This window comes from Rhinoderma darwinii, chromosome 7, assembly GCF_050947455.1.
Source record: "Rhinoderma darwinii isolate aRhiDar2 chromosome 7, aRhiDar2.hap1, whole genome shotgun sequence".
Taxonomy (NCBI): Eukaryota; Metazoa; Chordata; class Amphibia; order Anura; family Rhinodermatidae; genus Rhinoderma; species Rhinoderma darwinii.
The window spans coordinates 65,017,882-65,033,275 of NC_134693.1; the positions used below are offsets into that span (position 1 = coordinate 65,017,882).

Consider the following 15,394-nt stretch of genomic DNA (forward strand, 5'->3'; position numbering starts at 1 on the left):
CAGCACACGGGCGGGAATATCACTTGTCTGAATAGGCTCTTATAGTGTGTTGAATGTTGCCCTTACCGTGTCCATTCTCCACTATATTTGATATAAAATGGATTTGCTATCAGATCGATCTCCTGCAGTGATGTTATTACAGTAGCAATAAAAATGCTTGCATGTCATTTTTATTATGAAGGTACAGAGAATATTTTGTTAGTTGGATCTGATATTCATTATTTATGATGTGGCGTTTTGACTTGGCTTAGGAATGTGTTCCATGTGCAAAATCTATAGGCTATTTATATTCATTCTAAGCGTTGAAGTATGGAAAAGACATCAGAATCTGCTCACTACAAAGCAGAGAATAGTTGGCAGCATAGCGGAAATATTGTGCCAATTGAATGAACGTACAAAGTAGTGTTTTTCGAGTTGAATATGATTCCAGATGAGAGCGGTACTGGTTACTTTTCCCTTTACATTGGTAAATGCACTCCAATCCCAGCACAGAAGAAAACAAAGGCGTTCTCCTGTTGTGTCCACTATTTGTAGTCGTATTACATTTCAAATGTGACTTGACCTCGTACTTTAATTGAGACTGCAGTAAGGGCTTATTCACACGAATGGGTCTCGATTTTGCTTCCATGCGAGACCCGATATTACAGATCCCTCATAGAAATGAGTCTATAGAGGGATATGTAAAAACGGGCAGAAAAAAGGACATGTCCTATTTTTTCGCAGGCCGTTCACACGGTCCATTAAAAGGGCCTGTTCACATCAGCGTTCGCTTTCCGTTGCGGGGCTCCACGACAGAAACCTCAGACCTTCGCTTCCGTTTGCATCACCATTGATATCGATGGTGACGGAAACACTGCTAATGGTTTCCGTTTGTTAACGTTTCGGCAGGTTTTTCCGTTTTTTTCGACTGAATCAATAGCGCAGTCGACTTCACAAAACTGACGCTGACCAGCATCAGGACGTCCTATGCGCCATCGCACTTAACGTCGTGACACTAGCCGGCGTCAGTCTGGTGAAGAAGGACCCCAGCATTAGTTATTTTGAAGAAGGGAACGGGCCCTGCAATATTATGGGGCCTGTTTCTTTCTCCAAATTGAGTATGGACAGTGCCGTCGGGCCCTCTTTTTTTTTTTATTATCTTTTTGTGAACACCACTAATATTTTTTTGCATGGCGAGTTGTATTTTTTGATGGCACCAATTTGGGGTACATATAACTTATTAATCAACTTTTTTTTTTTATTCATTTTTTTTGGGGGGGGGGGTGGGAAAAAAAACCTGCAATTCTGCCCTTTTTTTGGGAGGGTTTTAACTCACCTAGTTTGCTGAGCGGCATAAATAACATGTTACCTGTATTCTACGAGTTGGTACGATTACGGCGATACCAAATGCATAGTTTTGTTTTTTTATGTTTGTTTTACTAGTTTTGCACAGTTAGGGTATGTTCACACGCAAACGCAAAAACTTCTACAAATACGGAGCTGTTTTCAAGGGAAAACAGCTCCTGATTTTCAGACGTTTTTTGAGCAACTCGCGTTTTGCGCTGCGTTTTTGATGGCTGTTTTTTGAGCGGTTTTTCTATGGAGTCAGTGAAAAACCGCTCCAAAAACGGCTCAAGAAGTGACATGCACTTCTTTTTCATGCCCGTTTTTTTTACGCGCCCGTTTTTCAAAACGGCCGCGTAAAAAAAAACGGCCCGTCAGAGCAGAATGCCGTTTTTCCCATTGAAATCAATGAGCAGATGATTGGAGGCGTTCTGCTACAGATTTTTCGGCCATTTACGGCCCTGAAAAACTGCCAAAAATAAGCCGTGTGAACATACCCTAATACCAAGTTTCATGGGAAAAAATATCTTTTATGTCGCCACATTCCATTTTTATCCCATCAATTTAGGCGTATGTGGGCAAATTTTTTGCGGGAAGAGTCATTATTTTTTAAATAGAAACATTTTCGTGTACATGTCAATATTATTTTTAGTAAGGAATGCAGAATTTTTTTACGGTAGAAAAATTGTTTATTGTTTTTTACTTTTTTTTTTTTTTTTTTGTAATTGGCTTTATTAATCTTTTTATTTTTCTACCCAATAGGGCACATCTTAGTCAAAATCTGTAAATAGTAAGGGTATGTTCACACGGCGGGGGTCCGTAACGGCTGAAATTACGGGGATGTTTCAGCCTGAAAGCTTCCCTGTAATTTCAGCCGTAACGGCATGTGCAGGCGCTTGAACGCCGCGTCCATTACGGCCGTAATTAGCGCTGCTATTCATTGGAGTCAATGAATAACGGCTCCAATTACGGCCAAAGAAGTGACAGGTCACTTCTTTGACGCGGGCGTCTATTTACGCGCCGTCAGTTGACAGCGGCGCGTAAATTACGCCTCGTGTGAACAGACAAACGTCTGCCCATTGCTTTCAATAGGCAGATGTTTGTCAGCGCTATTTTCAGACGTAATTCGGGGCAAAAACGCCTGATTTACGTCCGTAAATAGGCCGTGTGAACATACCCTAACTCTTCTGTTAAAACATTTGTTAGATAGAACATCACATTCGGCCACAGGGAATGTTCTGACGGCACAGGTGTCGGCGTCTTTGTCAGCGCTGCGCATGCCCCAAGTATCGCACTTCGTTCTATCACTAAAGCGCAGAGCAGGTGCCGTTTGCATTACAGAATTCTGGACTATACATACATATTTGGCATGTGTCCCCAATAACCGTCTACTACAGGGAACACACTTCTCGTTGTCATGGAAACTAGAAGGGCGTCCTAAACCATGCACACTCGTCCGGTCTTTCGTTACATAGATACGGGGGGTGGGGGATTTTATATTAAAACGGAATCTGTAGGCACCGCTCTTTGTTTAACCAAAGGCCCTGGATTGACTAATCGATAATGGCTACAAGTTTTACATGGGGATAAATCTATCTAACCTACGATGTAATATTTTGGAGATTGCACAACGACGTCCCATCAAAATGTATTGAGCCTATAAAATGGTGAATTAGAGTGACAATAGTATGTTCCTCAGAACGTATTAATCTCTATACTGATTAGAACATATTGATCTCTTGGATTGAATTCATGCATTTTGCTGGTGATTTTTTTTTCCTTCACTTTTTTTTTCCTTCACTTTTTTTTTCAAGGACATTTATCCTTCTTGATCATGGCTTTACTCGCTTGGCATTGTGCCATTCCTGTTATTCCTCCTGGAAATGTATGAATAGATTGACTTTTGGGTGTTTCCATTCCCCTTGTCAAAGGGGCGTGTCCCTACATAGTCTGTTACGGTCAGCACTGATTGGACGTTGTCCACACACCCCTAACTGGTTGGCAATTTATACATTTCTAGGAAGAATAACCGAGCAACGGCACAAGGTAGAGTAATAATAAAATATGTTCCAGAATTGTAATGGGGAATACAATTATTTACTTAAATGGACATTTCAGGAGAGGTGGCAGATCCTTCTCTTTTTTTTTTTTTTTTTTTTTTTTTAATGTTTAGCTTTTAGATGTCCTTTCCTTCCTTCATCAGTTTGCCCAAGTTGTTGATGACATTGATCAACCATTTATCTGATTCTTCAATTAACCTTTAGCTCTTCCTAAGGGTGCAAGATCATGTTATATGACTGTATGTTCTTGATTTTTATTCCCTATGAGAAAGGAAAAAAAGGATTGAATAATCGCAAGTAGATTTTCCAACCTCATTTGGTTTTAGACTAGTATCATGTTTTTTACCAGCTAAACTTTGCTGGCCCTCATAAATGCCTTTTGATCCGAGGGGCCCATTTTCCGGTGCTATGTTGATGTTTATACTTTTTACTTTTTGTGTTTAATCATATGGTTGGTTTCTTAAAGTATGGCAGTGGTTTGCCATTACCATCTACTTCATAGTTTGGATTGAGGTCTTTCCTGTTTTAACCTTTGTGAATATCAGAGACGCATAGATTTTTGTATATTGCTGCTAAAGTTTAGTCTGGTATCTCTGTGACCATGAAAGGAGATAATACTCAAGGCGATGTAGGTCTGTTCTTCAAAGATTTACGCAAACCTCCTTGCCTCCACAAGGCACTATACCGTGAGGAGGTCCGAATATACACATGCAAGAATTTGAGAAGACCAAAACAACGTAAATACAGTAATGTGTAACACATCTGAAACAACTTGAACTAATATTAACTTCAACTTTTTTAAAAGTGAGTCATGCAACCCCTGATGCCTGGACATGTGGTCTTCATTACTGACCATAACTGTTAACCTTCTCTGCACCATTATGGTCTAGCTATAGCTCTATTACTCTTTAAAGGAATAATATGAATGTTGGGATGCTGTTCTTAAAAGGGTTGTCCATTATAGGACAACTGATGACCTATCCACGATCTGTTGGGGTCAGACGCCCGGACCCCGCACCGTTAAGCCGCTCCAGCTGCCTTCGGGATGTACATGCCGGAAGCAGTTGGCTACGGACATGGAATAGCGGCCGAGCTGCAGTACTTTTCAAGTGAAGATGAGCAGAACTGCAGTTCAGCAGGGCCGCTATACTATGTACGGAACCAACTGCTTCCGGCACTGTACATCACATAATGGGCAATAACATCCGGTGCCTGCAGGCCACCGGAGCGCCTGATTGGTGCGGGGTCTGGCTGTCGGACCTGCACCGATGATATACGGATGACCTATCCGGTGAATAGGTCATCAGTTTTCCGTTCGTGGACAACCCCTTTAAAGACCCTTCTACTGGCTGGTAGAATTTGTCCAGTGCTGGTGTAATACAACCAACATTTCTACATTGTGTGTGTAAATATCCCTTGATCTGTTAGGAATCTTAATTTGCTTAAATTCTAGCAGAATAAATCCTTAAATTAAAATAACATATGTTTTGTAATGGTTAACGAGGAATTTTTAAGTGTTTGTGTGGAAGACCTTCTCACCACCCTTCATCGTGTTTTTGTAGACCAAGTTTTCACGATCTTTTCTCATTAAACTTTATTGGCAGGATGGTTTTGGCTCGGACATGAGTATTTTTCTACTTGCTCCGTATTAAGATATCCATCAAATCTCTTGAATTTGTAGCTCTATAAGTTATAATTTGTGAGTTTGTGAGAACAAGATCATCATGTTGGCAATGGATGAACAATCATAAATCCTTGGTTATATTTGAGCATGAATAGAAATATTCAGATAAACTGATGACCTTTTCATTTTTTTCCCAGCAGAATTTTTTCTGAGATTAGTTGATCATTGTCAAGTTTGGACCATGATGGTGAAGATTACCTCACAAGAAGCCTTTTTCGTCAATGATGTGCAGAATATTTTACGTAGTTGTGCTTGTGAGCTTCAAACTTAGTCTTTAATTTTTGTGACCTGTTCTGATCTGTTTACATTCACAATCCCTTGTATATTTATAGCACTGTGCCCCCCGTGTAGCTGTCAACAACTATGTTCTCGCTAATAAGTGGTTCTGCCATTCACCACATTCCTTATGCTACTTGTTCGTCTCACATTTGCTATGACTGCTTAGCTAAAATACGTCTCCGCAACCTGGGGATCGTGACCTAAGAATAAAAGCGTTCCTAAACACACTTCCTCAGTCTCCTGATTGTCAAATGTTCTATAAATTCTGTTCTGCGTACATTAGATTGTGAAAACAAGAGGGTTTTAACTTGTGTTTTCCATGTAAGAGAAGTTGGGCATCTTTTGACAGTGTTATTCGTTCTTTACATTATTAACATACAGTATAATAACCATGTTAAAATTTGTTGTTGAAACAGATCAATGTGATGCGAAGGCAGCAAAGAATGATTAAGAACCGCGAGTCAGCATTTCAGTCTAGAATAAAGAAAAAGGAATATATGCAAGGTTTAGAGATGCGTCTGAGAGCAGCTTTGTCCGAGAATGAAAGGCTCAAGAACGAAAATGGGTCCTTGCAGAAACTACTGAAAGATGTTGTATCGGAGGTAGAACAAAGAACTGCTGGTCTTCACATTTGTTTAACTTGGAGGGGTGTAGAAGTACAATATATAGGCTAACCATATGTTCACATGTATTGCTGTTGACAGATCTTGTTATACACTTTATGGCCAAATGTGTGTGGACACCTGACCGGCACACCTAAATGAGCTTGTTGTATATCGTACAGTTATATGTCACAAACCAGTTCAAAGATGGGAATTCAGAAACAATCCAAAAAGCAAGGAGGGTCTCCTTGTAACTCCAGCAGACCAAAACTCCCCATCTACCAGTAAAAAGGTTCATTTTCAATCCTCTTCGACACTTGTTAGCTAAGGCGCCATACCACTGGATATTGATGGCCTGAAACCTGAGCAAGTACAGACACAATTATACCAGACCAACTTCCAATGAGAAGTTAAAGCAGATGTCATCTTAATATGTTGCCTCTTCTTAGAGCAGCGTATGAAAGCTACAGGCCCCGTACTCCTAATAGGCAAAATCGCACAGTAGTTTGGCTAATCGGTTCGCTGAAAAAATACATCAGACTCCTAGTTGGCTAATGATAGGCTCTTGTGTATACGTGGATACACAACAGGCTCTCCTTCCCTGCAGAGAGGGGCAGGGGGAGCGCTCCCGTCATGAATGTACTCCATAACTAGAAGTCCTCTTTTCTTTCACCGATCCTATTCGCCAAAGTTGTATTTTTTTGTGCTGTTTTGGCTAAAAGGGGTATGGACATGTAGCTGTAATATGCTGTTCTTACCTAGGGCAGCATATACAGCTGACAGGTCCACTTCAAAAAGATGTTTTAAAAAGATCGCTAAGCATAAAGTAGCATCCATGAAATGCTTACCCCGGGCTAAGATCTAGAGGAATCAAATTTCGTTAATGAGTAACTGTAGTTTCAAGAAAATGTTGATATGTCATAGAAACATGCTAAACGTTTTGTTCAATTTGGGTCCGGGTGCTGACCACCATTTTCGCTGAAACGAAGATGCAGAAACACTCAGCTGAGCGCCCTGCACCTTCGGCTGTGATCGTCGCTTCTTGTTAGGCTAATAATGGGTTCATAGAACGTCTATGGGAGTCGTCTTCAGCCTAACAGGGAGCGCTGATCACAGCCGAAGGTGTTTCTGCATCTTCGTTTCCGAGATGAAAACCTCCGATATGTCTCTGAAAAAAAAAGTGTTTTTTTTTGGTTTTTTTTTTAAACTACAGTTACTCTTTATAGTTAAAATTTCAACCTTTCCTATACAATGAGATCCAATTATCATCAGCATTTGTATAATACCTTCTGGACTGCCTTTCCAAAAGGTAGACATCGGTGCATCTCCAACATTTAGTGAAAAACTGGCACACTTTAGGCCCTGTTCACAGTTTTTTTGACGCGGAAACCGCGCCAGAAAACGACCAAAAATGCCTCCCATTGGTTTCAATGGGAGGCGGAAGCGTTATTTTACCGAGAGTGGTAAAAAACGCTCGCTGTAAAAAGGAGCGTCATGCCCTATCCTCGGGCGTTTACGCCTCTGACCTCCCATTGACATCAATGGGAGGCAGAAAAAGCGTATTTCGTGGCGTTTTTGCCCGTGGCACTCAATGGGTGTGAGCGAAAAAGGCGGCAAACCGCATGCAGGCAGATCAAAATCTGCCTCAAAATTCCAAACGGAATTTTCAGGCAGAATTTAACTCCTGCAAAAAACTCTGTGTGAACTCAGCCTTATAGGGTCACTAAAGTTTATACCTTTCCTCCCATGCCAACATGATGGAATTGGTTAAGAATTTCACCCCTGTTACCATGCTGGTAGTTTGCAAATAGAAACTCCCATCTCATAAAATATAGTTGTTTGTAGGCACAAAACTGTTAGTCAAGCGAACTGCTTTTGGGTGTAGGGTACACCTATCCTCTGAATATAGAAATGTTTTAACTCCCCTAAATTGGAATGTGATGTTATTCATCTGATTCAAGAGCAATCTAGAAAGGTGAAACGTTTATGGCCTTTTAAATTCTTATTGAAAGATGGGCCCTATTCATTTATTTATATAGCGCCAGCATATTCCGCAGCACTTGAAAGAGATTGTCATCAGTCACAAAGGTCCCTGTCCCCCATTGGGGCTCACAATCGAAGTTCAATATGTTCATTCAATTGTCTGTCCTTTCTCATTGCAGCTCAGGTTTCATGCAAATGCAGCACTAAGACCGCTGTTAACCCTCTATCTGAGAAAAAGGCTAATGAGGGATTGGAACCGAACCTTCCTCCAGCAGTTTAAGTTGTACGAGCTACATCAATACTTGACTTCCCTTTTGGATTGTTTTTTAACTCCAGTTGTGTACTTCTTTTTAAGACAGGTGTGTGTGTGTGTGTCAGTACCTGTTTATGGTATATTAGAAAAATTCTAGATTTTAGATTTGCTTCCGTAGCCAATGCAAACCAGTCCTCTATTTTGATTACTTAAAGGTGTTTTAGTGGCCTTACTGGACCGTTCTCTCATATTTTTATTTTACAGTATCTACATAGTCTAGTGGCATAGTTGTGAATATTTTCTCATATTAATCTTTGGTTTCCCTGCAGAATCAGAAACTTAAAGTCACTGCTCCAAAGAGAAGAGCTGTCTGTCTTATGATGTTGGCCGCGTTTTTAATGATTAACTTTAACCCGCTTAGGTAAGTAGTCCAGCCTGGACAAGTCTTAGCCAGATCTAGATGTCTGCTCATAAAAGCTAATAGCCCGCATCGGCCATAACTCTGAGATTTCCATTGTATTACACTTGGTGCATGTGCTTAATAATGTGTTCTGCATCAGCACCTTCAAGCTTTATATCTAAATGTTGGATGATAATTTTTTTTTTCTTCTAAGTAATGTTTTATATTCTACCCTTTCTATAGTATTTTGGAGTCTAACCCAGGTCCCTTTGATGTGGAGGTGAGTCCTCTTCGACCAAGCAGTAGAAACTTGCTTGAATTTTCACCTGGTAAAATGAATATAAAGGACAAAGAAATATCACTGCAGGATAGAAGGTATTTTTAATTGTTTTTGTTTCTTAAGTGTAAATTACTTATTTAAATACTTTATAAACAAGGTACTTAGGACGGTTTAGTTCTGACACCCCTTGTGACTCAATGGGGGTTTTTCATCAGACGACTGGCTCAGACGCTAAGCCTGTGTCATCAGCCGCGGGTTTCAGCTGTATGTTACAGCTGACACCCTGCTGTAACGGCAGGGACCGGAGATGGCTCCAATCCTCGCCATTAACCACTTAGATGCCACGGTCAAAAGTGGAGGCAGTGCAATGTATTGAAATAGTGATCAGACCGTTGGACCATCAAGTCCTCAAAAAAATGTTGTTACAAAATACAAATTTCAAGTAATCTGAAATAAAATTAAAAAAACGTCCTTCGATTATTCAAAAAAAATAAACCAAACATAATTGGTATCGCTGCGTCCGTAATGGCCTGAACTATAAAAATGTTACGTTCTTTTATCCCGAAGTTAAAAAAAAAAAAAAAAAAATTATGCCAGAATTGCTGTTTTTTTGGGCACTTTGACTTTTAATAATTGGAATAAAAAGTTGCATGCATCCAAAATTGTATCAATAAAGAATAATTGTGTACACTAAGCCGGACAGATAAATTCTTTACTTATTTATTGATGAATTTCTATCTGTCCGGCTTTGTGTACACACTTATTCTTAATTGATGCTTAGCCTTGATTGTTTCCAAAACTATTACCATCCATTAGTGGCCGCTATTATTTGTCTTTAATTATTTAGCCTGACCTCGGTTGTCACGTGCCTGACCTTTTTGTTTTTCGGCCACGTGACTTCCTTGGATCAGACTCCATCACTCCTATTCCCATGTCACAAGTGAAGGGTTTATATCTGGACCGTGGACCAGTCATGTGGTGGCGTACAAAAGAGAAATATGTAATGTTCCTGGCGAATTGCACCAAATTTATTATGTCTCATGCACCTTTTTCATACCTTTTGGTGCAAATTGTGCCATTTTGGCAGATTTCGAAATGCGTGCATCCAACGAAACTTTCCATAAATCTTCCCGAATTTTTTTTTCCTCATTGAACATTTTTTCATGTAAAAGTTTTTTCACTTTTCTCCTGTTTTTTATTTTGTCCACTAGTAAGAGGTCGTGACACACATCATGAGCTGATATGTTGGATAATGCATATTTTGTTACCTCTTTTTTATTCTCTCTTTATTAGACCTGAACATCACATCTCAAATGAAAAGGCATTGATGGTTGTGAAAGAGGATCCACTGATATACATTCCTCCTTCTACTCCTTGCCGACCGCATGTCAATCAAACAGATTCCCTTAGGTTTGCAGAAATCTCACTTCCAATTATGTGTCAAAATCTTTTGAAATTAAAGGGTTCTTCCCAATCTAGACATTTATGGTATAACCACAGGATGTGCCATAAATGTCTGACTGATGCGGGTCCCAGTTATATTGAGAATGGGCGTCACAGTAGGCAAAACAGGCGTGGGTTCCAGATCTGGAGTCCTTGCTATTCATGAACTATGGCTTTACCCGCCCACCAGTCGCTGATTGGCAGCTTTCTCTCTATGCACAATATGAGGAGAAAGCTGTCAATCAGCGTCCGATGGGAGGGGCTAACCACAGCTCATGAATACGAGCTACTCGAGAAAAAGGGATTTTTATAAAAACGAAAGGGAGTAATACAGGGTCTCTCTGGCGTTCTTTTATGCTGCCCAGATAGGGTAGTATTAGCCTGGTGGCAGATTACCCTTCAAAGGAAGAGTATACCAGATTTTAAATCACCTTTTTGTACCTGAAGTCTCCCCTCCCCCTTTAATTTTACATTCCTGTTGAATATGTTGTTTTACAGACAAATGTTTTTGTTGGATGTTCTGTCATGTTAGAAGCTGCTACGTGTTGCTTTCTTGATCGTCGGCTTGTTGATATTTTGCTTTTTATGATTTTGAAACTCCAAAAAATTGTAAAGATTGAGAATTTGTCTATAATCCAGGGGGTAAAACCAGATCCGGCCTGTAAGAGGAGCAGGCCCATGTTAAAGCTTCACTGCACTTTCTTAAATAGTAGTTGATATTTGTCAGTACTTTCAGAGCTGAGTGCTTCATTTTTGTTTTCTTGTAACCGAGAGAAACTTTCTCAACATGATTCTGCTGCGGTTAAAAAAACCTGTCCTTCCATCAGTGACTGAGCTATTCTCGGATCATCCTTGTGATTTACGCAGTGTTCATATTAGCCACGTCTCTTATGTTTGTATAGACAAAAATGGAGCACAGACTTCTAGCCAAACTGTGCTGAAAAAGCTTTTCTCTCCCGGCCAGTCTGAATTTGGCTGCCTTTTCCGTTGCTCCTTTACTGAGTTATGAGTTATCAGAGGGGGAGGGGGGATGTTTCTTAGTTTTTTCCATTGCCTACATTTGTTTTTAAGCAGGAACATACGCCATTCTGTCACTTATTAGTTCCGTCATGACAGCAGATCTTTTGCTATATTCCAGAATGTTATTTGACAAAGATTGATAACCCTTATTCGATTCTTTTGAGTTCTGTGTATTGTGTTTCCGTTTTATTTTGTTTCAGGCAGGATTTTTTTTTTTATTCTTGGCAATGTAGTATTTATATGTTGTAATCTGGGAATGGTCTTCCCTCACCATAGTAATAAAATGTATGACATAAGTCATTTCAGTAAATGTATAAAAGGAAAATAATTGTTTGTGTATATATTTTAGCTTGTATTTGATTCTTACTGAGCCTTTCTTTGGTGGAAAGCATTTGGACTATTTGAAGCACAGCCAGGTCTGGAAAAGAGTGAAATATTTTAGAGAACAGGCAAATAGGTAGCAGACTGCTAAAACAGGATGGCATAAACTGTGTCTGATTTATACCATACATCTTACTGCTTGATATGTGACCATAAGGCCTCCTGCACACGGTGTGTTTTTTGCTTTGGGATTTCCATTCGTGTTTTCAGTGCGGAAATTCGGCAGCCTATTCGAGTAAAAGCAAAGTCTGAGATTTGAGCAAATGTCATTCACACGATGCAGGAAAAAAAAAAAAAAAAAAAGACGTGCGGAAATGACTCTGCGGCATATCAATTTATGTTGCGAAAAACGCTGCCGAAAGTTTTTGCTTTCCTACTGCCCTCCGTGTTGGTGTCCACTAAAGAATTAATTTATTTATTTTTTTCAATTATTATAACTAGGTTAAACCAAGAGCTTCGTGGCTGGGTCCATAGACATGAGGTTGAACGGACAAAGTCAAGACGAACACGCAGCACCCATAAAGCAAGGACACTGCAGGTGAGGTTGTTGAGGAGTTGCAGTCTTTTGAAAGCCATATTCCAACTTTGATTGCTCATTAATTTGAATGGGTTCTGTCAAGACATAGCGTAAATATTCTGCCCCTAATATTAATGCCAATCCGCAGCATGTACTGATTTTTGTGTGGATGGGCTTTGAAATGGCCTTGCAGTCCACCGCTTTAGTTGTTTTTTTATTTTTTTCTATACATTTATTTTTTTTTTTCTTACAGAAGTCAGATAGAAAAGATGGTACACAACTTGTAACAATGCAATACACAGAAACCAACCTAAAGTAAGTAACTACTTTCTAAAGTTAGACCATATTCTAAAGCTGCAGATACAATTGAAAGGTGTCATTTCCGTCCTTTGTAAAACAGGGCAACGTTCAGCTATTGAACAAGCAAACCCTCATTTATCGGCTAATGGGATCTTTACGTGGCCAAAAAAATGGTCGCTAGTCAGCAGCACTTATTCCTATGTAAACAGATGTGCGGACGACGTGATGTAAATGCACGGGGACGAACGATCGTATTAATGATCGCTCGTTCCCATACATTAACGTTGCTCCTTGTGAATGAAGTGATCGATGCCGTTCAACATGCTCTATCATCTATTTGCCGCTTGTTTTTCTGGCCAGTATAGGGCCGCGTAAAAGGACCTTAAAGGGAACCTGTCACCAGCATTTCACCTATTAAACCGACTATACCAGGTGGTAGTGGGTGAAAAATAATTTCTATATAACCTATACTTATCTTTTTAGTCGGCTCTGTAGCTTTAGTATTTAGCTTTTTAGTGTTCCCACACCGTATGCTAATGAGCAGAAAAGAGTCAAATCTTCTCTTGAAAAGAGTCAGATCTTCATTTGAAAAGAGTCATATCTTCATTCCTCAAGTCTTTCCGAGTTTACTTTGCCTCCTTACTTTTGATTGACAGCTTCTCACCTTTCCCCAGCACATGCGCTTGTGTATTGATGTCCTCTTCTGGTGTGTGCGCACAAAGGGACACCGCATAATTACGATAAAAGGCGCAAACGTTTGCAGACCGATATTTACAGTCGGAAGAGGAGTTTAGGAGCGAGGATAACGGCAATGAACTTTTTATAGCAGCGGCCAGTGAGGGAGAAGTAAAGTTCAATAGGTGAAATGCTGGTGACAGGTTCCCTTTAAGACTGGCTTCTGAATTGCCAGTCTTAGTAAATCTGCCCATTTTGTTTAAAGGAAAAGTAACAGCCCATGATGTACATTGCATATTAGTCACAATTGGAATAGATTGTTTCCAAGATTTGTTTAGCTTCCTGATGTGAGCTGAGCAAACCTTTTTAGGGTATGTTCACTCGAGGTCATTACGTCCGTAATTGGTGGACGTATTTCAGCCGCAAGTACCGGACCGAACACAGTGCAGGGAGCCGGGTTCCTAGCATCATAGTTATGTACGATGCTAGGAGTCCCTGCCTCGCTGCAGGACCACTGTCACATACTGAAAACATGATTACAGTACGGGACAGTTGTCCGGCAGCGAGGCAGGGACTCCTAGCGTCGTACATAACTATGATGCTAGGAGCCCGGCTCCCTGCACTGTGTTCGGTCCGGCACTTGCGGCCGAAATACGTCCGTGAATTACGGACGTAATGACCTTGTTTGAACATACCCTTACACTCTTTATTCTTTTTCTTTCCTAGGAACTCTGTAAATGAGCTGCAGATATATTATTCCTCACCAAGAAGCTATCAGGAGTTTTTGGAAGCTATTCGTAGAAGGGGTGATACATTTTATGTTGTGTCATTTCGTAGGGTAAGTACGATTTTATTTATTTATCTTTTCATTATTTTTTATCATACCGTCCTTTCTATATAAATTTGTAATTTATCATTTATTTCATATTTTTTTAATTTGCCATTAGTCTTTGGTGAGAAACCCCTTTTAAAGTAAATTTTTTGATAATCTACAAATAAAAATGAAAGAAGGATAATTAAAGAGGCTCTGTCACCAGATTATAAATGCCCTATCTCCTAGTATCTGATCGGTGCTGTAATGTAGATAACAGTGGTTTTTATTTTGAAAAACAATCATTTTTGAGCAAGTTATGAGCAATTTTTGATTTATGCTAATTCATTTCTTAAAGAGGCTCTGTCACCAGATTTTGCAACCCCTATCTGCTATTGCAGCAGATCGGCGCTGCAATGTAGATTACAGTAACGTTTTTATTTTTAAAAAACGAGCATTTTTGGCCAAGTTATGACCATTTTCGTATTTATGCAAATGAGGCTTGCAAAAGTACAACTGGGCGTGTTGAAAAGTAAAAGTACAACTGGGCGTGTATTATGTGCGTACATCGGGGCGTGTTTACTACTTTTACTAGCTGGGCGTTGTGTATAGAAGTGTCATCCACTTCTCTTCACAACGCCCAGCTTCTGGCAGTGCAGCACTGTGACGTCACTCACAGGTCCTGCATCGTGTCGGCACCAGAGGCTACAGATGATATCGACTTACCTGCAAACGCCGATGCTGCTGCAGAATCATCTGTAGCCTCTGGTGCCGACACGATGCAGGACCTGTGAGTGACGTCACAGATCTGCACTGCCAGAAGCTGGGCGTTGTGAAGAGAAGTGGATGACACTTCTATACACAACGCCCAGCTAGTAAAAGTAGTAAACACGCCCCGATGTACGCACATAATACACGCCCAGTTGTACTTTTACTTTTCAACACGCCCAGTTGTACTTTTGCAAGCCTCATTTGCATAAATACGAAAATGGTCATAACTTGGCCAAAAATGCTCGTTTTTTAAAAATAAAAACGTTACTGTAATCTACATTGCAGCGCCTATCTGCTGCAATAGCAGATAGGGGTTGCAAAATCTGGAGACAGAGCCTCTTTAAAGCCCAACTGGGCGTTTCTTAACTTTTGACCAAGTGGGCGTTGTAAAGAGAAGTGTATGACGCTGAAACATTAAGATTTCCCTTCAATGGAACTAAGGGCCTAGGCCAACCCCTGAAGAACAACCACATAGCATTATGAATCCTCCACAAAACTTTACAGTTGGCACAATGCAGTCAGGCAGGTAACGTTCTGTCATTCGCCAAACCCAGAATCATCCATCAGACTGCCAGATAGAGAAGCGTGATTCATCACTCCACAGAACACATT

General features: G+C 40.2%; 1 protein-coding gene across 1 annotated transcript in view; it reads left to right on the forward strand.

Annotated features, from left to right (window-relative positions):
• Window positions 1-15,394, forward strand: part of ATF6 (activating transcription factor 6) — a 100,549-nt gene that overhangs the window by 54,346 nt on the left and 30,809 nt on the right. The window contains exons 8-14 of the mRNA XM_075832264.1: window positions 5,763-5,948; window positions 8,514-8,605; window positions 8,828-8,959; window positions 10,158-10,274; window positions 12,150-12,246; window positions 12,479-12,540; window positions 13,927-14,038. Of these exons, the coding sequence (XP_075688379.1) occupies window positions 5,763-5,948; window positions 8,514-8,605; window positions 8,828-8,959; window positions 10,158-10,274; window positions 12,150-12,246; window positions 12,479-12,540; window positions 13,927-14,038 (798 nt within the window). The remainder of the gene's footprint in view (window positions 1-5,762; window positions 5,949-8,513; window positions 8,606-8,827; window positions 8,960-10,157; window positions 10,275-12,149; window positions 12,247-12,478; window positions 12,541-13,926; window positions 14,039-15,394) is intronic.